General features: G+C 48.3%; 1 protein-coding gene across 1 annotated transcript in view; it reads left to right on the top strand.

Annotated features, from left to right (window-relative positions):
• Positions 1-26951, top strand: part of phactr1 (phosphatase and actin regulator 1) — a 523423-nt gene that overhangs the window by 227851 nt on the left and 268621 nt on the right. Inside the window, exon 3 of the mRNA XM_070879882.1 lies at positions 13893-14042. Coding sequence (XP_070735983.1) covers positions 13893-14042 — 150 coding nt within the window. The remainder of the gene's footprint in view (positions 1-13892; positions 14043-26951) is intronic.

Genomic DNA, 26951 nt, shown 5'->3' with positions numbered 1-26951 from the left:
CAGTTTTCTCGCTCAAGTCAACATCCCCAGCATTGAAGCACTGACCACACTCAACCAACTCCGTTGCCCGACACGAGACTCCCTAAGCAAGTGTTCTACTCGGAACTCCTACACGGCAATCGAGCCCCAGGTGGGCAGAGGAAATGTTTCAGACACCTCAAAGCCTCCTTGATAAAGTGCAACATCCCCACCGGCACCTGGGAATCCCAGGCCCAAGACTGCCCAAAATGGAGCAAGAGCATCTGGGAGGGCACTGAGTACCTTGAGTCTCGTCGCCGAGTGCATGCAGAAATCAAGCGCAGACAGCGGAAGGACTGTGCGGCAACCCAGGCTCCCCACCCACTCTTTCCTTCAACCACTGTCTGTCCCACTTGTGACGGAGACTGTAATTCCCGCATTGGACTGTACAACCACTTGAGAACTCACTTTTAGAGTGGAAACAAGTCTTCCTCGATTCAGAGGGTCTGCCTATGATGATGGTAGAGGTCACGGGTTTGGGAGGTGTTGCCAAAGAAGCCTTGGCAAGTTGCTGCAGTGCATCTTGTAGATTGTACACACTGCAGCCACGGTGTGCTGGTGGTGGAGGAAGTGAATGTTTAAGGTGGATGGGGTGTCAATCAAGAGGGCTGCTTTGCCCTGGATGGTGTCGAGCATCTTGAGTGTTGTTAGAGCTGCTCTCATCCAGGCAAATGGAGAGCATTCCATCACACTCTTGACTTGTGCTTTGGTGGATGGTGGAAAGGCTTTGTGGAGTCAGGAGTTGAGATACTCGCCATAGTATGCCCAGCCTCTGACCTGCTCTTATTGCCACAGTATTTATGTGGTTGGTCCAGTTAAGTTTCTGGTCAATGGTGACCCCCAGGATGTTGATGGTGGGGGATTCGGCGATAACAATGCCGTTGAATGTCAAAGGCGGTGGTTAGATTCTCACTTGTTGGAGATAGTAATTGTCTGGCACTTGTGTGGCGTGTATGTTACTTGTCACTTATCAGCCCAAGCCTGAATGCTGTACAGGTCTTGTTGCATGCAGGCATGGACTGCGGCATTATCTAAGGAGTTACAAATGGCACTGAACACTGTGCAGTCATCAGCGAACAATCCACTTCTGACCTTATGATGGAGGGTGGGTCATTGATAAAGCAGCTGAAGGTGGTTGGGCCTAGGGGCTATACTTTTGGCATATATCCGCCCATTTACCACCGAATTAGCACCCATATAATCGCCGAGATTCTGTTTACCGACCATATTTGATTATAAATGGAAACTATCGCCCGATTGGCGCCCATTTATCGCCGGCAGAACTTTCAGCATACAATCACCGCTGGGAATTGCTGAACCACCCACCCATTTAAAAAAAATAAAATCCGATGTCATCACTCGTGCACCACCCCGAAAATTGTTTGTAAAGAAAAGTACCGCCCAAAACACCGCCCAAATGATCGCCGAGCAGTAATTTCGGCATTTCACCCATACACCACCCAAATGATTGCCCGCCCAAAAAGACGCTCAAGAAAAGGCACTCAAACACCTTAACCCAGCGGTACGGACGTCATATTGTAAATCGGAGGACGTTTAATAAAAGGCTGCTTCAAGTTGATGGGAGCATTGAAGTAATTTGTGAGTGATTTTAAGGGGGTTTTAGAATCTTGACAATCACCTAATCACATTGTGGTCAATTTTGAGTTTATATTGTGTTTGTCAAGGACAATTTAAGAATTTTGAAGACAAATTAAGGCATTTATAGTAAATGGGGCCGATAATTTCTCAGCCAGTATTGATGACTATTCACATGCTGCAGAATGGAGATGAGAAAAGGTTCGTTGAAGAGCATTATGTGCCCAATGAACGAGGTGGCAGACTGCTGAGGAGGAGGGGACTTTACACCTAACGCATTTACAGGGATAAGTTATCATACCTGAACTTGTCCGATAACACGTGTGTTAGAAGGCTGTGCTTCCGAAAGGAAGTCATCAATGAGATATGCCAGCTAATTAAGGAAGATCTGCAGACTACCAGTACCATCAGGACCGTACTGCCCGTTGAGGTTAAGGTTACTGCATTGGGATCCTTTCAGGCCTCAGCTGGGGACATTTTCTGCATCTCTCAGCACGCCACACATTGCTCCATTCAACAGGTGATTGATGTTGTGTATCTGTAAAGCATGCACTCCCATGTTCCGCCACCAGGGAGTGCACCCCCTGAAGTCCCAAGGGATTCCAGCATCCCTTGGGAGCACTGTATATAAGCTGGCCCCTAAGGCCTGTTCCTCACTCTAGAGTGTCTTAATAAAGACTGAGGTCACTGTTACTTTAACTTCCCTGTGTGCAGTCTCATCTCTGTTAGGAACACAATAACTGGCGACGAGTATACGAATCCAACGCAAAGATACAGCAAACTGTAGGCATCCTGGAGAAGTTCTCAGAGGGTGAGGACTGGCAAGCCTCTGTCGAACAGCTAGACCAGTACTTTGTAGCCAACAAGCTGTATGGAGAAGGAAACGCTGCAAAAAGCAGACCGGTCCTCCTCACTGTCTGTGGGGCGCCGACCTACAGCCTCATGAAGAATCTTCTGGCTCCGGTGAAACCCACAGATAAGTTGTCTTGAGGAGTTGTGTACACTGGTTCGGGAGCATCTTAACCCGAGGAAGAGCGTGCTGATGGCGAGGTATCGGTTCGACACGTGCCAGCGATCTGAAGGTCAGGAAGTGGCGAGCTATGTCACCGAGCTAAGGCGACTTGCAGGACAAGGTGAGTTTGATGGCTACCTGGAGCAGATGCTCAGAGACTTTTTGTACTGGGCATTGGCCATGAGACCATCCTGCGAAAACTTTTGACTGTAGAGACACCGACCCTCAGTGAGGCCATTGCGATAGCACAGGCATTTATGTCCACCAGTGATAACACCAAGCAAATCTCTCAGCACACAAGTGCTAGCAATGTTCATAAATTAACTGGAACTGTATTTGCGAGCAGAAATCTCCAGGACAGAAAGCACGAGTCTGCAACTACCAGCAGGCCTCAGATGACCCAGATGACTCAAAGTCCACAACAAAGGATGAATGCAAGGCAATTCACACCTTGTTGGCGTTGTGGAGGCTTCCATTCAGCCTATTCATGCCGCTTCAAAGGGTATGTTTGCAAGAGCTGTGGAACAATGGGGTACCTCCAACGAGCTTGAAAATGAACTGCAAGCTCTGCAAAACCTGCTAACCACCACGTGGCAGAGGAAGATCGGTCCATGGTGGATCAAAACAATTTTGAGCCTCAGAGAGAGGAGGCAGACACTGACGTACACGGGGTGCACACATTTTTGACGAAATCTCCACCTATAATGCTAAATGTAAAATTGATGGCTTACCTGTAGCCATGGAACTGGACACTGCGCTAGCCAATCCATCATGAGTAAAAAGATGTTTGAGAGACTGTGGTGCAACAAGGCACTCAGACCAGCCCTGAGCCCCATCTACACGAAACTGAAAATGTACATCAAAGAGCTCATCACTGTCCTGGGCAGCGCCATGGTCAAGGTCAACTACGAGGGCATGGTGCACGAACTGCCACTCTGGATTGTCCCGGGTGATGGCCCCACACTGCTTGGAAGGAGCTGGCTGGGCAAAATCCGCTGGAACTGGGATGACATCCGAGTGCTATCACATGTCGACGAGGCCTCATGTACCCAGGTTCTTAACAAATTTCCTTCCCTTTTTGAGCCAGGCATTGGAAACTTTTCCGGGGCGAAGGTACGGATCCACTTGGTCCCAGAGGCACGACCCATTCACCACAAGGCGCGAGCGGTACCTCACATGATGAGGGAGAGAGTGGAAATCGAGCTGGACAGGCTGCAACGCGAGGGCATCATCTCCCCAGTGGAATTCAGCGAGTGGGCCAGCCCGATTGTTCCAGTACTCAAAAGTGATGGCATGATCAGGATTTGCGGCGATTATAAAGTAACTATTAATCGTTTCTCGCTACAGGACCAATACCCGCTACCTAAGGCAGATGACCTATTTGTGACGCTGGCAGGAGGCAAGACGTTCACCAAGCTCGACCTGACTTCAGCCTACATGATGCAGGAGCTGGAGGAGTCTTCGAAGGGCCTCACCTGCATCAACACGCACAAGGGACTGTTCATCTACAACAGATGTCCGTTTGAAATTCGGTCGGCTGCAGCGATCTTCCAGAGAAACATGGAGAGCCTACTCAAGTCGGTACCACGAATAGTGGTTTTTCAGAACACAGGTCGGGACACCATCGAGCACCTACAAAACCTGGAGGAGGTCCTCCAGTGACTGGATCGCGTAGGGCTGCGGGTGAAGAGGTTGAAATGCGTCTTTATGGCAACAGAGGTGGAGTTTTTGGGGAGAAAGATTGCGGCAGATGGCATTCGGCCCACAGACGCCAAGACAGAGGCAATCAGGAATGCGCCCAGGCCACAGAACATCACGGAGCTGCGGTCGTTCCTGGGACTCCTCAACTATTTTGGTAACTTCCTACAGGGTGAAGCACCCTCTGAGTTATTGCGTAAAGGTGTTATTGCACCTTTAGCAATAACTCATGTTTACTACATGTGTTTACTACATGTGTTTACTACTTGTGTTATTGCGTAGAGGTGAGAACAGGTTGTGGGGAAAAAGCCAGAAACATTTTATGCTCCAACAAGCTGCTTGTATTGTATAACCCGTGTAAAAGACTTGTGCTAGCATGTGATGCATCGTCGTACGGAGTCGGGTGTGTATTACGACAAGCTAACTTTGCGGGGAAGTTGCAACCTGTCGCCTATGGCTCCAGGAGCTTAAGGCCGAGAAGGCCTACAGCATGATTGAGAAAGAGGCATTAGCTTATGTGCTCGGGGTAAAGAAAATACATCAGTACCTGTTTGGCCTCAAATTTGAGCTGGAAACCGATCACAAGCCCCTCATATCCATGAAAACAAGGTGATAAATACTAATGCCTCAGCCCGCATACAAAGGTGGGCACTCGCACCATCAGCGTATAACTAATCCATCTGCCACAGGCCAGGCACCGAGAATTGTGCGGATGCTCTCAGTCGGCTACCATTGCCCACCACGGGGGTGGAAATGGTGCAGCCTGCAAACTTGTTGATGGTGGCGCAGCCCGCAGATTTGTTGATGGTTATGGAAGCGTTTGAAAATGATAAATCACCTGTCTCGGCTGCCAGGTTATGACTTGGACCAGCCAAGATCCTCTGCTGTCCCTAGTAAAAAAAACTGTGTACTGCATGGGAGCTGGGCCAGCATCCCCGTTGAAATGCAAGAGCTAATCAAGCCGTTCCAGCGGCAAAAGGATGAGCTGTCCATTCAGGCAGACTGCTACCCAAAAAGGGCAGGGAGACATTCATCTCGGATCTCCACAGCACACATCCGGGTATAGTAATGATGAAAGCGATAGCCAGATCCCACGTGTGGTGGCCCAGTATCGACTCTGACTTAGAGTCCTGTGTACGGCAATACCGCGTGTGTGCTCAGTTGAGCAACGCGCCCAGAGAGGCACCACCAAGTTTGTGGTCCTGGCCCTCCAGACCATGGTCGAGGATCCATGTCGGCTATACGGGCCCGTTTCTCGGTGAAATGTTCCTGGTGGTGGTGGATGCTTTTTCAAAATGGATTGAATGTGAAATAATGTTGAGAAGCACCGCCACCGCCACCATTGAAAGCCTGAGGGCCATGTTTGCCACCCACGGCCTGCCTGATATACTGGTCAGTGACAACGGGCCATGTTTCACCAGTGCCGAATTTAAAGAATTCATGATCCGCAATGATATCAAACATGTCACCTCGGCCCCGTTTAAACCAGCCTCCAATGGGCAGGCAGAGCGGGCAGTACAAACAATCAAACAGAGCCTAAAACGAGTCACAGAAGGCTCACCCCAAACCCACCTGTCCCGAGTACTGCTCAGCTACCGCACGAGACCCCACTTGCTCACAGGTGTGCCCTCGGCTGAGCTACTCATGAAAAGGACACTTAAAACCAGACTCTCGCTGGTTCACCCCAACCTGCATGATCAGGTAGAGAGCAGGCGGCAGCAACAAAATGTAAACGATGGTCACGCCACTGTGTCACGGGAAATTGATCTGAATGACCTTGTGTATGTGCTAAAGTTTGGACATGGTCCCAAGTGAATCGCGGGCACGGTGATAGCTAAAGAATGGAGTAGGGTGTTTGTAGTCAAACTAGACAATGGACAAATTTGCAGCAAATACCTGGACCAAACGAGGCTGCAGTTCACAGACTGCCCTGAACAACCCACAGCGGACACCACCTTTTTCGAGCCCACAACACACACCCAAAGGATCAAAGACACCACCCCGGACCAGGAAGTTGAACCCATCACGTGCAACAGCCCAGCAAGGCCAGGCTCACCCAGCAGCCCTGCAGGGCCAACAACACGCCAGCCCAGCGAGGGCACAGCCAACACACCAGAACAGATATTTGTACTGAGGCGGTCCACCAGGGAAAGAAGGCTGCCAACTGCCTCACCTTGTAAATAGTTTTCACTTTGACTTTGCGGGGGGGAAGTGATGTTGTGTATCTGTAAAGCATGCACTCCCATGTTCCACCACCAGGGAGTGCATCCCCTGAAGTCCCAAGGGATCCCAGCATCCCTTGGGAGCACTATATTTCAGCTGACCCCTAAGGCCTGTTCCTCACTCTGGAGTGTCTTAATAAAGACTGAGGTCACTGTTACTTTAACCTCCCTGTGTGCAGTCTCATCTGTGTTAGGAACACAATAATTGTAGCCCTTTACGCATGTAGGATGGATTTTATAAACTTCCCAATGACCAGAGAGGCACAGAGTGAGAGGGCTTTGGGGTTCTCGAGAATAGCAAACTCCCCCAAGGTGCAAGTTGCAATAGACTGTACGCACATCGACCTGTAAGCATCTCTAGAGAATGCAAAGGTTTACCGTAACCAAAAGGGATTTCACTCCCTGATTGTGTAGCTCGTTGTCAACCACAAGCAAATAATCATGACAGCAAATGCAAATTTTACAGGTAGCATTCATGATGCGCAGATCTTGCTTAAGAGCACTATCTCTGACCTGTTTAAGAGTCAGTCGCAAGGTCACTGCTGGATGCTGGGGAATAATGGATATGGCCTTGCCAGCTGGTTCATGAACCCCCCCTGCGAAAGACTCAGACAGAAGCTGAGAAGGACTACATCGAAAGCCATACAGCCAAACGCAATATCGTCGAAAAGACAATTGCAGTGCTGAAGCAAAGCTTCAGATGCCTGGACCACTCAGGAGGCAACCTACAATCCCAGCCTGAGCAGGTTGCTGAGTTTATTGCGGTGTGCTGCATGTTGCATAACTTAGCTATCAGGAGGGGACAAGAATTGCCAAATGGGACTGCCGGTCCACCTCAGGAGAGAGGGGAGGCGGAAGTGGAGGAGGAGGAGTTGGAGGACGAGGAAATCGGGGAGATCAATCAGCCTGCTGATGAACCCATGCCAACCGCCCCACCCCCCTCTCCCCCCTGGCCACCACACCACGGGCAAAGTTCCACAGTCGTTACATAGCTGCAAAACTGTTGCGTCAGCAGCTCATAAATGCTTGAGGTTACATTGGTGACAGTTACACTAAGTTACGTTTCCTCCTGGCCTGGCCATTGATTATAACCGTTGAATGGATGTTTAACCTTCTGTTATTAGAAGACACTACACAACAATTGTAAAGTTAAATAGAATTTTTTAATGAACATTGGAAGTAAATTTTTGAAGAAACTATGTGAAATAACGAACATACATTAAATACATAATTGAATAGAAACATCCATCCCCTCCCCACCCCCAACAGTCATCAATTTTTAAATAACAACAATAACAACCCCCCCCAATAGTCGACAATTTTAATAACAATAAAAAGTACCCCCCAACCATTCGAATATCCCCCTACCTGCGGCCATGCTTTCCTCTACCTCTACGCCCCCTCGTCTGAACCCCGCCCTTTCCCACTTAAGCTCCCCCTTCTGCCTGCATTAACGCCAAGTCATCTTGCAGCAGGGCACCTCAAGCACTGCTGCTGTGGAGGAGGCAGGGGGCGGGTGGGGAGGGGGATGACGTTGGCAGAGTCAATTGGGACCCTGGAGAAACGTCTTCCGAGTCAGAACCAACTACATCCTCCTGACTCGCATCTGTTGATGTTGGTGGTACGGCACCTTGGGGTGCAGTGTCGTATCCCAAAACTATCGCCTGCCGCATGGCATCGATGGAGTCAGCCATTCGCCGCATTGCCGCAACTATCTGCCCCATGTCCTCCAAGATGCATGCAGATAGTGCGACAATGTTGCCGGTGAACCCACCAATCGCTTGGAGGAGCTCTTGACCAATGTCGACGCTCTCCCTCCACAGTGACACCATTTCCAGGTTTACATCCGCCTGTCGCTGCGCATGCCTACCTCACTGAACCAACCTCTGTGGTTCAGTGAGACCACTCCGAGTGCCCTGCTGCAGACAGCTTGGCCCCACTACTTCATCCATCGATGATGACGTGAGTGCAGGTACAGCAGACCCTTGAGTTGACGCCTCAACCTGCGCTGAGCAGCACGGTTGAGGCTCATCATCCTCCTCGGTTGTCTCTTCTGTGGTCAGCACAACCTGTACCAGAAGAGGTGACACTCCTGCGTTGCGCCTGCGGAGCCTGGGGAGCTAGAAAACATAATTGAGGTTAGTAGAAGGTGAAGGGGAGACCAGGGTGACATGAGAATGCTTGCGCTGCGCAGGCATATGTATGAGGAGCAACACTACTGCAATAAATATCAACGACAGACATTACATATAATTAAAATGAGAGTACAGAAGTATTGCAATAATATTTCATGATCCCAGCATTAATTACATAACATTACATCATTCATATATTATACTCAAATGGCATTAAATTACTTTAAATTACGACTGGTTTATACATTACTCACGTGGCGCAACAACGGGATCTGCACCTCCACGGGTGGCCGAATGATTATGCACTCCGACAAGGGCTGAGGAACGCTCCTCCAGGTCGCTTAATAGATACAGATCAGCAGGCCCTCCTCCTGCACTTGGCCCGATTCTTAGATGTCTTCTTCTGCAAACGTGACAAGACATGGCATAAGCTAATTGCCTAGGTACTATTATGGAAATACACAGATATTATAATCCACAATTAATCATTGCCCATGCTATTCATCAATGTTATATGCTAATACGGTTTGTATGCAATTGATGCATGGTTATAGTATCTACGTTCAGAGAAGAAATTTTATAAGATCGTGGTTACAATCAGGCAGATTTACATTTTAATTAATGAGTCAGTGCATCATTACGTTTATAAATTTTATAATTTAATACTTACTCTTGCAGACGCAACCAAGTCGTTCCAGTGCTTGCGGCCCTGGTTTGGCTCTCTCACGTTGTGGGCCACCGATGAAACCGCTTTGGTGATCTCTGCCCATATTCGCTGGTTTCCTACACTCACCCCGGGTTAATTGGCCCCACCGAGTCTCTACCTTGTGGACCAGAGCTGCATTAGCCTCATTAGAGAAGGGTTTCGCCCTCCTTCTCCCTCCAACCTCCGCAAAATCACTCTCTTCCTCAACCACATCTGCCACCTCACCAACATCACTGACTCCTCGTACTCCATCTCCACTTTTAAAAATTAAGTATGCAGTATTTAAGTAGCCTCAATCAAACCTTCCTGCTCATCTCCAAAGACAAATGCGGTATCTCTCTCCCTCCCTTTGTTTTCTGAGCATGCGCAGAAGACCCTCCTGGCCTCCCGAATTGCAGGAAAAGTTAATTGCCTGAAAAAAAAAAGTGCATGCGCAGAACAGCCGTTGCTACGGGCGCCGGCCTTGCATGGCTAAATACAAATGGCTATCACCCATTTCATATCGTTACCGCTATTGCCCAAATTAAAAAGGCAAAACTAGCAGTTTTTAAAATGGGCGATATTCCGTTGGTTCTGAAAAGTGAGACAACCACTAACGCCGGAAACATTTTTGGGCGATAGCAAATACACTGCAAAGTCTAGCCCTAGGACACTGCCCTGAGAAACTTCTGCAGCGATGTCCTGGGGCTGTGATGATTGACCTCCAACCACCACCTTCCTTTGTGCTAGGTATGACCCCAGCCAAGAGTTTTCCCCTGATTCCCATTGACTTCAGTTTTACTAGGGCTCCTTGATGCCACACTCGGTCAAATGCTGCCTTGATGTCAAGGGCAGTCACTTGCACCACATCTCTGGAATTCAGCTCCTTTGTCCATGTTTGGACCAAGGCTGGAGCCATGTGGTCCTGACGGAACCCAAATTGGGTATCGGTGGGCCGAGCAGGTTATTTGGTGAGTAAGTGCCACTTGATAGCACTATCGACGACACCTTCCATCTCTTTCCTGATGATTGACAGTAGGCGGTAATTGACAGATTAGATTTGTCCTGCTTTTTGTGGACAGGTCATACCTGGGCAGTTATACACATTGTCGGGTAGATGCCAGTATTGTAGCTGTACTGGAACAGCTTGGCTAGAGCCATGGCTAGTTCTGGGGCACAAGTCTTCAGCACGAGAGTTGGGATGTTGTCAGGGCCCATAGCTGTTGCTGTAGCTCAGCCGTTTCTTGATACCACGTGGAGTAAATTGAATTGGCTGAAGACTGGCTTCTGTGATAGTGGGAACCTCAGGAGGAGGCCGATATGGATCATCCACTCAGCACTTCTGGCTGAAGATGGTTGAAAACGCTTCAGCCTTGTATTTTGCACTCACGTTCTGGGCTCTGTCATCATTTAGGATGGGAATATCCATGGATCCTCGTCCACCCAATAGTTGTTTAACAGTCCATCACCATTCACAGCTGCAAGTAGCAGGACTGCAGAACTTTGATCTGATCCGTTGATTTTTGGATCGCTTAGCCCTGTCTATAGCATGCTGCTACACTCTTTAGCATGCATGTCGTCCAGCTTCCCCAGGTTGGTACTTCATTTTTAGATATGCCTGGTGCTGCTCCTGGCATGCTCTTCTGCACTCCTTATTGCACCAAGGTTGGTCTCCTGGCTTGATGGTAACGGTAGAGTGAGGGATATGCCGGGTCATGAGGTTACAGATTGTGGTGGAATACAATTCTGCTGCTGGCCCACTGCACCTCATGGATGTCCAGTTTTGAGCTGCTCGATCTGTCCTGAATCTAACCCACTTAACACAGTGGTAGTGCCACACAACACGATGGAGCGTCCCCTCATTGTGAAGATGGGACTTCGTCTCCTCAAGGACTGTGCGGTGGTCACTGCTACCTACCAATGCTGTCATGGACAGATGTATCTGCAACAGGTAGATTGCTGAGGACGAGGTCAAGTAGGTTTTTGCCTCGTGTTGGTTCTCTTACCTGTCGCAGGCCCGTCTGGCAACTATGTCCTTCAGGACTTGGCCGGCTTGGTCAGTAATGTAGCTACCGAGCCACTCTTGGTGATGGATATTGAAGTCCCCCAACCAGAGTACATTCTGTGCTTCTTCCAAGTGGTGTTCAACATGCATGAGTACTGATTCAACAGCTGAGGGAAGGTGGTAGGTCGTAATCAGCAGGAGGTTTCCTTGTCCATGTTGACCTGAAGCAATTAGACTTCAGGGGATCGGGAATCAATGTTGTGAACTCCCAGGGTCACTCCCTCCTGACAGTGTACCACTCTGCCGCCAATCCTGGTGGGTCTGTCCTGCCGGTGGGACAGGACATATCCAGGGGTGGTGATGGAGAAGTTTGGCACATTTGCTGAAAGGTACGATTCTGTGAGTATGACTATGTCAAGCTAATGCTTGACTAATGGGACAGCTCTCCCAATTTTGGCACATGCCTCCAGCTATTGGGGAGGAGGACTTTGCATCATTGACTGGGCTTGGTGTGCCGTTGTCGTGTCCGTAGCCGGTGCCGAGGTCTATGCATTGTGGTCCGTCTAGTTTTATTCTTATTATTGTTTTTTGTATCATTTTTTTACAACTGAGGGCTTGCTAGACCATTTCAGAGAGCAGTTAAGATTAACCACATTGCTATCGGTCTGGAGTCACATATAGGCCAGATCAGGTAAGGCTGGCAGATTTCCTTCCCGAAAGGATATTAGTGAACCAGATGGGTTTTTACGGCAATCTGTTAGTTTCATGGTCACCATTACTGGTACTAGCTTTTTATTCCAGATTTAATTAACTTAATTTATTTAATTAACTTAATTTAAATTCCCCAGCTGCCATGGATGGTGCAATACCCCACAAATTAAAGTCGCAGCAGAAAAATGGTCACATTCATCATAACCAACCTCTTGTTAGGTGGTAACATTTGCTCATGCTGTTACGCAATAAATTTTGCACGTTAGCACTCCTGTTTGACAGGAGATCTGCAACATTGGTTTGCCTGCTTGCTGCCTCGGAGAAACCCAAGCCTAAACCTCGCATAAGTGAAAAAAGATGACTCAAAAGTTGGAAGTATAGTGAACAGTCAGGAGGAGAGTGATTGTCTTCAAGAAGACATAAACAGTTTGCGGAAATGGGCGAACATATGGCAGATGAAAATTAACACAGAAAAGCGTGAACTGATTCATTTTGGGAGGAAAAACGAAGAGAGGCAATATAAAATAAAGGGTAGAATCCTAAAAGGGGTGCATGAACTGAGAGGCCTGGGGCTTTAAGTACACATATCGTTGAAGGTGGCAGGGCAAGTTGAGAAAGCGGTTAACAAACATATGGGATCGTGGGCTTCATAAATAGAGACATAGAGTACAAAAATAGGAAGTTATACTGAACCTTTATAAAACACTGGGTCAGCCTCAACTGGAGTATTGCGTCCAATTCTTTAGGAAGGATGTGAAGGCCTTAGAGAGGGTACAGAAATTATTTACAAGAATGATTCCAGGGATGAGGGACTTCAGTTACGTGGATAGACTAGAGAAGCTGGGGTTGTTCTCCTTAGAGCAGAGAAGGTTGAGAGGAGATTAGATAGAGGTGTTCAAAATCATGAGGGGTCTAGACAGAGTAGATCGAGAGAAACTGTTCCCATTGGCGAAAGGGTCGAGAACCAGAGGACACAGATTTAAGGTGATTGGTAAAAGAACCAAAGAGGACATGAGGGAAAACTTTTTTACACAGCTAATGATTGGGATCTGGAATGTACTGCCTGAAAGGATGGTAGAGGCAGACTATATCATGGCTTTAAAAAGGGAATTGGATAAGTACCTGAAGGAAAAAAAATTGCAGTGCTGCGGGAAAAGGCGGGAGAGTGAGACTAGTGAGGTGCTCATGCAGAGAGCCAGCACAGGCTCAACAGGCCGAATGGCCTCCTCCTGTGCTGTAACAATTCTATTATTCTAGGTATTTACCACAATAGCCACCACTCCCAGTCCCGAGATCTCCAACATCAGGCCCTGGCCCCGATCTCCAAGTCCCCGATCTCCCTCCCTCCACTTGGCACCGAACTCCGGGGTCCCGGCATTTGAATCCTCTCCTCTGGTCCCCAGTATCTTCTCTGAGACCCCAATCCTTCCCCACAGCTCCCAACATCTCCCTGACTCCTGATCGTAGCCTCTACGGTCCACCAAACCCCGCTGCCCCCCCACAACCCGACCCAACTACTTACTTGTGCGGCCTCATACCGCAGCGACATGTTCATTATGATGTGTTTCGAGGCCCAAAATATGAGGCTCCTTGGACCTCACCATTTGTGTACAAGGCGCTAATGCTTGGCGGGGTGGGGGGGTAGGACGTCCAAAAGTGTGTGCTCCCGAATTTAACCCCCAACCTTTTACCAATGGTATCATCCCTTTGTACAATTAGTTTCCTTTTAATGCAGTTCGTGTGCCTGCTGTTGGATCATTTCGCCATGGCTGTCTCTGCTCAGTCCACTGACCTGATCCTCTGGTTTCAGATGGAGATGCGCCAGTACATAATGAAGAGGAGGTAATAGAGAACGGGCAAGTCCAGACGTCACTGCCGGAGGATGTGGAGCCTGAGCCAGTGTCAGGTGAAGCCGTAGCAGACGATGCAGTCCCATGTACAGCGTCAACGGACAAGCCAGGTGGGATTTGTCTCGCAAGAGAATCAAACCTTTCCTGTAATATCACACCGGATTGTCTGTCATTTGTAGGTAGCTCTTAGTACATCTCTCTTAATCCTAAAGTTGCCAGGAATATTTAGTGCACTCTATTCTCAGCATTGCAAATTGTGGTAGCTTTATAAATAGAGGAAGCGATCACCTGTTTACTCAGAACTCAGCTCAGAAGTATTGAACAATTTAAATAAATTCTCCTTTTATTATTGACGCAGACTGAGCCCGGTGTCTCTCACACACTGCTCCTGCAGCAGAACAGTGTTTAATTATGTTGTTTTGCAGTGTGCAGGGAACCAACAGTGATTTGGCCCATTTCTCCAACACAAGCTCAGTTTGAAGTATTTTCATTTACTGCCAGTTTCATATCAGCAGGAACAAAATGAAGATTTATGCTGAAAACCAAGGGTGGAGTCAATGAATTTGACAGCAGTTATATGAAGCTTTTTAGTTCTGATCAGCTCCCAATTCAGTATTGTTCTGACTGACCAGCTTATTTGATAGCTTTACAATTACACAGAGAGTCGTTGCCTGAAACTTAATAATGGCTACAAGGCTTCCTAAAGTGGATTAGATAGTGAGCCAGCAGGTTCTGCACATGGTGAAACACCCGGCACCATAGAGCAGCAGTAGGTACTAGTGGTACGAGACTGTTCATCATAGGGCAAAATACTCTTCCAGCTACATAGAATTTTACAGCACAGATACAGGCCTTTTGGCCCAACAAGTCTATGTCAGTGCTTATGGTCTACTCGAGTCTCCTTCCACCTTACTTCATCTCACCCTATCAATATATCCTTCTATTCCTTTCTCCGTCATGTACTTATCTAGCTTCCCCTTAAATGCATCTATGCTATTCGCCTCAACCACTCCATGTGGTAGTCTTCTTCTTCTTTCGTATGGTAGTAGCAAAGCAAATCAAATGTCAATATCTAAGTTGGATATCCAGGCCAAAGCTTCTGGTGTAACAGCGTGGATATCTTGTAGGCTGCCTGCAAATTTCCTCTGAGGGCAGTGCTCAATGATGTGCTCCAGGGACTTATTAGGAGCTCTCCACAGTCGCATGGTGGTAGTGAGTTCCACATTCTCACCAACCTCTGAGTAAAGAAGTTTCTCCTGAATTCCTCATTGGATTTATTAGTGAGCTTTTTATATTTATAGCCCCCAGTTATGGACAGCTCTGCTGAGGAAGGCACAGATGAGAACGTTAGTAGCCCAGTCATGAAAGTAAAACTGCTGGCCTCACACAAGCAGTTATACCAGGTATTGCAAGACTTACCAACAAGTTTCACCATTGTAGCTTAAAGTGGAGAGGCGTCCCCTTCCAGCCTGAGTGGATCCTCCTATTGAACAGTAGGTTTAAAACACATAGGCCTAGAAATTCGATAATGTGGCACTCGTTTTACAAGCATTAAATGGGCACCAAAGCATCCAATATGGTGGGCATGCACTTTCTAAGCTGGAAGTGTCCATCCTGAAATATTAGATTGAATTTTTACTTTGAAGAGTCTGAGGGTTTGCGAGTGGGTGGACAGTTAAAAGCGATGAAATTGACAGCGTGTCGGGAAGCCGGCTTCAACCCATCGGCTTTTGCCTTTAACTCGGGCGTGTCAGCATGCCAGAAATCCGATCGGGAGAGGCAGGTGACCTAATTAAAGCATTTTAGAGCTCGTTAAGAGGCTAATAATCTGATTAGCAGCTTTTACTGGCTATCTACGGAATTCCCGGGCTTGTTAAATCTCGCCAGTGAAAGCAAGGTGAAAGCAGAGTGGCCATTGTGGGAGTTGGACAATTGACAGTTAAAAAAAAAATCATATAAATAATCACACCTTGCACCTGCTTTGTTGTCGAAGGGAAAGGCTCTTGCTGATACCATTTGTACTGAGAGTTTGCGTTCAGGAGTTTGTGGGTGAACATCTTTGGAAGTCACTCTCACTACTTTGGAGGATTACGCCTCTGATCTCCACTTTATCTGGCATTTATCAGATCTGCATAGGTGCAACTTATGTGCATGGGCTCAATTTTCCCCAGTGATTTGTGCCGTTTATTTGGAGCAGGCTACTTTTTTTGGCCTAAGTTTAAAAAAACAGTTTCCCCGATCAATTTGCACTCAATTATGATTTCTTTTAGGTACATTTTTTTTTTCAGCCAGAGGGGGCGTAACCTGCCACCCGTGCCAATTCTGGCCATTTAGGGCAACTTAGCCAGCTGAGAGTTACTCCAGTTCTTCTTAGGCCAGTGTATGTGACCTCTGCAGAAAAACCTTCTGGAGATTTAAGGAAATCGGTGCAGGTAAGTGCAGCAGATGCCCGGAGAGCAGCAGCAGGAGAGGTAAGAAAGAGGGGGTGAAGGGAAGGAAGGGAGGGTGAGAGAGGGGGGTGGAGGAGCCTTTCAGGTATAGTTGGTGCGGGGACCGGAAGGGAGGAGGCCATTTGGCCTGGGATAGGGTCGGGGGAGCGGACCTGGAGGCCATTCGGCCAGGGCTGGGGCGGGGAAGCAGGGCCAGCAAGGCACTCCAGGCTAGGGGCGGGCAGGGGAGCGGACTGGGAGACCCTTCGGCCAGAGCTAGGGGTGGTGGAGCAGACCGGCAGGTCACTTGGTTGGGGGACCGGACCGACAGGTTACTTGGCCAGGGTTAGGGGCGGGGGAAGCAGACCAGGAGGCCCTTCGGTCTGGGATGGGGGCGGGGATCAGCACCGGCATCGGGAGAGGGGGGTGGGACTTTAATAATTGGAGGTAAGTTGCTGCAATATATTTTAATGTGTTTTTAAGTTGCTGCAATGTATTTTAATGTGTTGCGAGCTGGCTGTATGTTTCACTTTGCAGCCTCCGCCTGTATTGTGTCCCTGATTACCATGGCAACCCAATCTTTTTGGCGCAGATCAAGGCTCCACCCCCAAAATTAAAGAACAGGTTAGGCTGTGGCAAAATTAAAAAATCGAACGGGGAAACCTAGAACAATTTTTTTTGGCTTACTTGGGCCCCCAAAAAACGGGCGTAACTCTTTAAGTACGCCAAAAAAGATCTTTGGAGAAAATTGAGCCCATGCTGTTTCACCTTGGACCTCAGCTTCAGATCACAATGAACCCCAGCAGCAACAACAGCAGCAGCAGCAGTCTTCTCCTTACTGACCTGTTGCTCAACAGGAGAGAGTGGATGAGCACAGGGGTGCACTTCGCAGGAGGTGATATCCCCAACACAGATATATAGGCAGAGGATCAGCTTCCTGGACATGACTGAACACCAGTGCCTCAGGCTATCGTGTAATGTTGTGGCAGACATTTCTAGCCTGCTGGAAGAAGACCTGTTGCCAAGTGGACCTGGTGGACATGCTTTACCAGTGGTTGTCAAAGTGACCACCGCCCGCAACTGTTGTTCACAGCAGGCATGCACTCGTTCAACTGACGCAGTTGATGCTCCATGCAGGTGACCACCCTTTCCATGGAGGAACACATTATAACCATGGTCTGCGACATAGTGCTGCTCATGTTGGAGATGGACTCCTCCGTTCTCTTTACGATCGAGTACATCATGGCTGGAAAAGCTGCCAGAGTCTCCCGCATTTGTTGCTCCTCAAGAAGTATCCGCTTTGTTGATGGCCCCCAAGGTTCAGCATCTTTGTCCAGCTGAGCGCAGCTTGGAGTATCCTACACCCTCCGACGAGTCGCACTCCACTGCTGTCCCTGCCTCCACCATCTGCTCTTGCTCACATGTCATCTGTGAGACACCAGGTGACAACACTACTTTCTCTCTTACTGGAGCCATTGATATCTGCGCTGGTGCTGGGTGTGCATGCATCCTGTGATGGTGCACCCTCAGAGTCCGCGACCTCCTCTGAGGAGTCGACTTCCTCCTCTATCTGGACAGTGGGTCTGTGGGAGAGTAAAGAGATGAATTAGAACTGTTTTGATAAGAATGTTTTAAGTTACCGTTATGCACATGCTCATATTTCACTGGCTGCTGACATCAAGTCAACATGAGTGACTGTTGTATGCCATGTGGCTGTATGATATTTAATTGTCACCAGGTAACTAGGAATACCCTCTATCACCATCTACCATCACCAGCTGCTCCGCAACCTGGCTCAATTCCAATGTCTCTTCCTCTGTTGAAGTCAGCGGTGTGGTTACTAGTGGGTCACCACCGTTTCACTCCCTCTCCCGGGTGTTCTGTGCTCTCTTCTCCTGCAAGGAGTGAAAAAAGAGATCTTTGAGTGAAAGTGATGCCATGAGTATAAGCGATGGATGGGCAACATCTGTTGAATGATTATGAGGGAGATGTGAAACATTGCACTAAGATGAGGGTGTGTGTCAGTGGTGGGTGGTTCGATGGAGATTTGAGTAAGTACATAGACAGTGATGGATGGGTGCACCTGCGAGGAGTGATGTCCAGGAATAGGATTGGAAAGGCAGAATGAGGCGGTTGGGGTGACATGCACATCAGGATGAAGGGCAATGTTTTTTTTTATTTGTTCAAGGATGTGAGCGTCGCTGACAAGGCCAGCATTTAACCCCCATCCCTAATTGCCTTTGAGAAGGTGGTGATGAGCCGCCTTCTTGAACCGCTGCAGTTCTTGTGGTGAAGGTACTCCCTCAGTGCTGTTAGGGAGGGACTTCCAGGATTTTGACCCAGCAATGATGAAGGAACGACGATATATTTCCAAGTCAGGATGGTGTGTAACTTGGAGGGGAACTTGCAGAGGATGGTGTTCCCATGCGCCTGCTGCCCTTGTCCCTCTAGATCATAGAGGCTGTGGGTTTGGGAGGTGCTGCCTAAGAAGCCTTGGTGAGTTGGTGCAGTGCATCTTGTAGATGGTACACACTGCAGCCACGATGCGAAATGGTGGAGAGAATGAATGTGTAAGATGGTGAATGGGGTGCCAATCAATCTGGGTGCTTTGTCCTGGATGGTGTCAAACGTCTTGAGTATTGTTGGAGCTGCACTCATCCAGGCAAGTGGAGATTATTCCATCAAACTCCTGACTTGTGCCTTGTAGATAGTGGAAAGGCTTTGGGGAGTCAGGAGGTGAGACATGCGCCGCAGAATACCCTGCCTCTGACCTGCTCTTGTAGCCACAGTATTGACCCCCAGAATGTTGATGGTGGGGGATTCGGCGATGGTAATGCCGTTGAATGTCAAGGGCCGGTGGTTAGACTCTTGCTTTTTGGAGATAGTCATTGCCTGGCACTTGTATAGTGCAAATGTTACTTGCCACTTATCAGCCAAGCCTTAATGTTGTCCACGTCTTGTTGCATGCGGGCACGGACTGCTTCATTATCTAAGGAATTGCAATGGAACTGAATAGTGTGCAATCAGCAGTGAACATCCCCACTTCTGACCTTATGATGGAGGGAATTTCATTGATGAAGTAACTGTAGATGGTTGGGCCTAGGACACTGCACTGAGGAACTCCAACAACCACAGCCATCTTCCTTTCTGCTTGGTATGACTCCAGCCATTGAAGAGATTTCCCGTTGATTCCCACTGACTTCAGTTTTACTTGTTGCTACACTCAGTCAAATGCTGCCTTGATGGGCAGTCACTCATATCTCATCTCTGGAATTCAGCTCTTTTGTCCATGTTTGGACCAAGGCTGCAATGAAGTCTGGAGCTGAGTGGTCCTGGCGGAACCCAAACTGAGCATCGGTGAGTAGGTTATTGGTGAGTAAGTACCACTTGATAGCACTGTCGATGACACCTTCCATCACTTTGCTGATGATGGAGAGTAGACTGCCCCAGTTTCGAACTGCACTGACGGCACTGAAATTTGCATCCAGCTCATTCGAATAATTATGCACAGCTGCTTTTGCAGATTTGTTGTGCAGGGGATAGTTTCTGACTATCCAATATAAATTAAAGAATATATCCACTTAAAGGTGAGTGCCTGAATATAAGTACAGACATTCATTTCCATTTTATCAAGCTTCAAAATCAATTTAACATAACTTGGCCAAGGCTGCGGAATGGGAGAAGAGTCAGTCATAAATAAAGTGAAAGGAAATCTAATATGATTCTATAAGCACGTGAATGAGTGATACAGCGGCTACTGTCCTGTGTCAGGAATAGTTAAATCAACATATAGCTGCATAGTTGAGCTTGAGGAGGGTTATCCAATTTGCCACTTGAGATTAGCCTCCCCAGCGGACACAAGGGTACCATTCGTGTCAGCAGGTGGTAAGGAGACTCAGTGCTGTGCCCACTAACTGGGACAAAATGGAGAAAACAACACAACAAGGCAACATTACCCAATTACACTATGGGCTGACCTTTCGGTTGGAGGATTCTTAGGGTGCTAATGGCAGCAGGCCGGTAAATTTTGTATCGGGAAATGGTTTGCGACGGCAGCCAACAAATTTGGTTGCTGCAACCTGAGAGTGGAGTGGAGCGGAGCGCTAAGGGTAGAATTCCACACCTCTCTTAGGGCACTAGGCCAGATGAGCAACTGAAAATCCGTTGCTAAAGAGCCGGCTTTGAAGTGCCCTAAGAGACCACCTCCCTGGAAAAAAAATTGGCACAAAAAACATTCCCAATATATTGCTCACCCCAAATAAAACAATCACACTTACCTCATGCAGTCATTCATTCCCTCACCGCTGCTGGTACAGCTCTGACCACCAGTTTTCTCTGGGTTGGCTACGGGGCGCTACGGGTTAGCACGAAACAAATTTTGAGATCAGTTCGATAACGGGGGCATTACACACCAATGCGATGCTCCTGGGTGGTACTACTCAGCACTGCCACAAAACCGCCACCAAATTTCCTGGCGTGGCGCTGGAAGCTGGCCACCCACAGAGCAATAATTTCCAGACGCATTACTTCATAATCCAAACGAAAATCCAGCCCAACGTATCTCGTAGATGGTCTTATGGTTGCTATCCGCAAGGTGTTGTCTGTTCTACATGTACTGCTCACTCACGCTAAGCCTCTACACAACTTTACAGCTCATTTGTTTGCCTCTCACACCTACCCAAGCCTCAGGATAGCACCCCTTCAAGATGCAGTGTAGAATCAGAAGCTCTACCACACTCTTTCGCGGCCATAATACATTAAGTCATAAAATCTTTGAAAGAATCATAGAATGGTTACACCACAGAAGGAGTCTATTCGGCCCATTGAACTCGTTGAGCTCTCTGCATGAACATTTACCTAGCCTCATTCCCCCGCCCTTTCCCCGTAATCCTGCAATTTTTTTCCCTTCAGGTATTTATCCAGTTCCCTTTTGAAAACCACAGTTGAATCTGTCTCCACCACCTTTTCAGGCAGTGCATTCCAGATCCTAATTAGCTGCGTAAAAAGGTTTTTCCTCATGTAGGTTTTAGTTCCTTTGCCAATCACTTTAAATCTGTGTCTTCTGGTTAACAACCCTTCTGCCAATCGGAAGTTGCTCTCTATCTATTCTGTCTAGACCCATCATGATTTTGAGCAGCTCTATCAAATCTCCTCTCAACCTTCCAATGAGAACTGTTATATCTGTAAACATTACCAATGTGTAAGACTTGCCACCAACGGATGCACCTGTGGGAGAGCAAAGAGCTACCTGCACACCCTGGGCAAGCAGGTATAAAAGGCAGACTACCATGCTGCCTCCACACTCGAGTTACAATAAAGAGACCAAGGTCATAACAGTTTGAGCTTCAGATATACAGTCTTGTGCAGTTATTCTAAACATAACAATTGGTGACAAGTAAAAGATCACAAACTTTCACGCAGTTATGGCTGCCGTTGGTATTCTTGAGAGATTTGTTGAGGGTGATGATTGGGAAGCCTTCATTGAGCGTCTTGACCAACGAGCTGGAAAAGGAAGACACCGCGGTCAAGTGCAGGGCGATTCTCCTCACCGTTTGCGGGTCCACGAGATATGGCCTCATCAAAAATCTGCTGGCACTGACGAAACCAACAGAGAAGACATATGAAGAGCTGTGCACACAAGTTCAGGAACACCTCAAGCCGAAGGAGAGCATCCTGATGGCCAGGTATCGCTTTTATACGCACCACCGCTCCGAGGGCCAGGACGTGGCGAGTTATGTCGCCGACCTAAGACGTCTTGTGGGACCGTGCATATTTGCTGGATTTTTGGGGGAAGTGTTGCGGGACTTTTTCGTGCTTGGAATCGGCCACGAGGTCATTCTTCGCAAACTGCTGTCTGCCGAATCCCGAGATCGGAGCAAGGCCATCACGATAGCCCAGGCTTTTATGTCCACGAACGATAGCACTAAACAGATATTGTTGTGTATCTATAAAGCATGCACTCCCATGTTCCGCCACCAGGGAGCACATCCCCTGAAGTCCCAAGGGATCCCAGCATCCCTTGGGAGCACTGTATATAAGCCGGCCCCTAAGGCCTGTTCCTCACACTGTAGCGTCTTAATAAAGACTGAGGTCACTGTTACTTTAACCTCCCTGTGTGCAGTCTCATCTGTGTTAGGAACACAATAACTGGCGATGAGTATACGAATCCAATGCAAAGATGCAGCAAACTGTGGGCATCCTGGGGAAGTTCTCGGAGTGTGAGGACTGGGAAGCCTATGTCGAACGGCTAGACCAGTACTTTGTAGCCAATGAGCTGGACGGAGAAGGAAGCGCTGCAAAAAGGAGAGCGGTTCTCCTCACTGTCTGTGGGGCACCCGACCTACAGCCTCATGAAGAATCTTCTGGCTCTGGTGAAACCCACAGATAAGTCATATGAGGAGCTGTGTACATTGATTCGGGAGCATCTTAACCCAAGGGTAAGTGTGCTGATGGCGAGGTATCGGTTCAACACGTGCCAGCGATCTGAAGGTCAGGAAGTGGCGAGCTGCGTCGCTAAGCTAAGGCGACTTGCAGGACAATGTGAGTTTGATCGCTACCTGGAGCAGATGCTCAGAGACTTTTTTGTACTGGTCATTGGCCACGAGACCATCCTACGAAAACCTTTGACTGTAGAGACACCGACCCTCAGTAAGGCCATTGCAATAGCACAGGCGTTTATGTCCACCAGTGATAACACCAAACAAATCTCTCAGCACACAAGTTCCAGCAATGTTCATAAATTAACTGGAACTGTTTTTGCGAGCAGAAATGTACAGGGCAGAACCCACGAGTCTGCAACTTACAGCAGGCCTCAGGTGACCCAGATGACTCAGAGTCCGCAACAAAGGATGAATGCAAGGCAATTCACACCTTGTTGGTGTTGTGGAGGCTTCCATTCAGCCTATTCATGCCGCTTCAAAGGGTATGTTTGCAAGAGCTGTGGAACAAAAGGGACCTCCAGCAAGCTTGCAGATGAGCTGCAAACTCTGCAAAACCTGCTAACCACCACGTGGCAGAGGAAGATTGGTCCATGGTGGATCAAAGCAATTTCCAGCCTCAGAGAGGAGGCAGATGCTGAAGTACACGGGGTGCATACATTTTCGACGAAATGTCCACCTATAATGCTAAATGTAAAATTGAATGGCTTACCTGGAGCCATGGAACTCGACACTGCGCTAGCCAATCCATCATGAGTAAAAAGATGTTTCAAAGATTGTGGTGCAACAAGGCACTCAGACCAGCCCTGAGCCCCATCCACACGAAACTGAGAACGTACACCTAAGAGCTCATCGCTGTCCTGGGCAGCACCATGGTCAAGGTCACCTATGAGGGTACGGAGCACGAACTGCCACTCTGGATTGTCCCGGGCGATGGCCCCACACTGCTTGGAAGGAGTTGGCTGGGCAAAATCCGCTGGAACTGGGATGACATCCGAGCGCTATCACATGTCGACGAGGCCTCTTGTACCCAGGTTCTTAACAAATTTCCTTCCCTTTATGAGCCAGGCATTGGAAACTTTTCAGGGGCGAAGGTGTGGATCCACTTGGTCCCAGAGGCACGACCCATTCACCACAAGGTGCGAGCGGTACCTCACATGATGAGGGAGAGAGTGGAAATCGAGCTGGACAGGCTGCAACGTGAGAGCATCATCTCCCCAATGGAATTCAGCGAGTGGGCCAGCCCAATTGTTCCAGTATTCAAAGGTGATGGCACAGTCAGGATATGCAGTGATTATAAAGTAACTATTAATCGTTTCTCGCCACAGGACCAATACCCGCGACCTAAGGCAGTCAACCTATTTGCAACGCTGGCAGGAGGCAAGACGTTCACCAAGCTCGACCTGACTTCGGCCTACAAGATACAGGAGCTGGAGGAGTCTTCGAATGGCCTCACCTGCATCAACACGCACAAGGGACTGTTTATCTACAACAGATGTCCGTTTGGAATTCGGTCGGCTGCAGCGATCTTCCAGAAAAACATGGAGAGCCTACTCAAGTTGCTACCACGCACGGTGGTTTTTCAGGACGATATATTGGTCACGGGTCGGGACACCGTCGAGCACCTACAAAACCTGGAGAAGGTCCTCCAGCGACTGGATCGCATAGGGCTGCGGCTGAACAGGTCGAAATGCGTCTTCATGGCAACAAAAGTGGAGGTTTTGGAGAGAAAGATCGCGGCGGACGCATTCGGCCCACAGACACCAAGATAGTTCAGGAATGTGCCCAGGACACAGAACGTCACGGAGCTGCGGTTGTTCCTGGGACTCCTCAACTATTTTGGTAACTTCCTACTGGGATTAAGCACACTCTTAGAGCCCCTACATGTGTTATTGTGTAAAGGTGAGAACTGGATATGGGGAAAAACACAAGTAATTTCTTTTGAAAAAGGCAGAAATATTTTATGCTTCAACAAGCTGCTGTATTGTATAACCCGTGTAAAAGACTTGTGCTAGCATGTGATGCGTCGTCGTACGGAGTCGAGTGTGTATTACGACAAGCTAACGTTGCGGGGAAGTTGCAACCTGTTGCCTATGCCTCCAGGAGCTTGTCTAGGGCCAAGAGGGCCTATGGCATGTTTGAGAAAGAGGCGTTAGCGTGTGTGTTCAGGGTAAAGAAAATGCATCAGTACCTGTTTGGCCTCAAATTTGAGCTGGAAACCGATCACAAGCCCCTCATATCTCTGTTCGTTGAAAACAAGGGGATAAATTCTAATGCCTCAGCCCGCATAGCGCGAGTGCCCACCTTTGTATCAGCATATAGCTATATCATCCGCCACAAGCCAGGGACCGAGAACTGTGTGGATGCTCTCAGTCGGCTACCATTGCCCACCACGGGGGTGGAAATGGCGCAGCCTGCAAACTTGTTGATGGTGGCGCAGCCCACAGACTTGTTGATGGTCATGGAAGCGTTTGAAAATGATAAATCACCTGTCACGGCCCGCCAGATTAGGACTTGGAGCAGCCAAGATCTCCTGCTGTCCCTAATTAAAAAAACTGTGTACTGCATGGGAGCTGGGCCAGCACCCCGTTGAAATGCAAGAGCTAATCAAGCCATTCCAGCGGCGAAAGGATGAGCTGCCTGTTGTAGGGTAACCGCGTAGTGCTACCTAAAAAGAGACATTCGTGTCGGATCTCCACAGCACACACCCGGGTAAAGTAATGATGAAATCAATAGCCAGATCCCACGTGCGGTGGCCCGGTATCAACTCTGACTTAGAGTCCTGTGTACGGCAATGCAGCATGTGCACTCAGTTGAGCAATGAGCCTACAGAGGCACCACTAAGTTTGTGGTCCTGGCCCTCTAGACCATGGTCGAGGATCCATGTCGACTATGTGGGCCCGTTTCTCGATAAAATGTTCCTGGTGGTGATGGATGCTTTTTAAAATGGATTGAATGTGAAATAATGTCGGGAAGCACCGCCGCCGCCACCATTGAAAGCCTGAGGGACATGTTTGCCACCTTGGCCCCGTTTAAACCAGCCTCCAATGGGCAGACAGAGTGGGCAGTACAAACAATCAAACAGAGCCTTCAACGAGTCACAGAAGGCTCACCCCAAACCCGCCTGTCCCGAGTAGTGTTCAGCTACTGCACGAGACCCCACTCGCCCACAGGTGTGCCCTCGGCTGAGCTACTCATGAAAAGGACACTTAAAACCAGACTCTCGCTGGTTCACCCCAACCTGCATGATCAGGTAGAGAGTAGCATTACTGCTGAAATGACGTACAACACCCAGATAGTGCCCATTTAGCCACAAAATGGAAACTGACACCCATTTTTAGGAAACTTATCACAGAGCGTTACTTTCCCCATGTACTTAATGCCGGGAAAAAATATTACCGGAATCATCAGAATGGGCAAAATCAATGGCCATAATATCGCCCAGCGTTTCTCGCAACAGGACCAATTTCCGCACTGATTTAACGCCGAGCTTCAATATTAACGCCCGCCCACTTTTTTTTGTCGTGAAGAGCATATTTACCAAAACTAACGCCCAGCAGATCGCCCAGCATCAATTTCACCACCTGCACACATATCGCCCACAATATCGCTCGCCCAAAAAAACGGCCACAAAAAGTGGAACTGTTCTGAATGAATGCCAGCACTGTGGCTGGCATTTTTAAAATCCCACTCTTACGTGAGGAGCTGATATCTGAACGATTTGTCTGAAAGAGCATTGATGTGAGTGACAACGCTGACACAACTGCTGTGTGTGTGCAGCTCAGACATCAATGGTGCCCATCACCTTGGTGCCAGTTAAAGTTTACGTTCATTGATAAGTTGTATTTAACCCCTTTCATGTTAAGGAATCACCAGAGTGTAACGGTTCAGCTATCTGAGACAATGCACAACAAGGTTATGTTCAATAACAAAAATTTTATACCAACATTGGTCTGAAATCATGAGCATCACAGGCAATAACACCCAACCCCTGCCCACATCCCACTTTTTCCACCATTGACATTAATCACAGTTTCAATATGTCCAGCAACACAGAATACAAAGGCAAAGCAAGAGCGTGGTCCCCAGCCCCCATACATTGCAACAAATTGCATAAACCCAGGTGGAGATATAACACAGCCATCACCTGCAG

The sequence above is a fragment of the Pristiophorus japonicus genome, chromosome 5, assembly GCF_044704955.1.
Source record: "Pristiophorus japonicus isolate sPriJap1 chromosome 5, sPriJap1.hap1, whole genome shotgun sequence".
Classification (NCBI taxonomy): domain Eukaryota; kingdom Metazoa; phylum Chordata; class Chondrichthyes; family Pristiophoridae; genus Pristiophorus; species Pristiophorus japonicus.
This window is presented reverse-complemented; position numbering and strand designations above follow the sequence as displayed.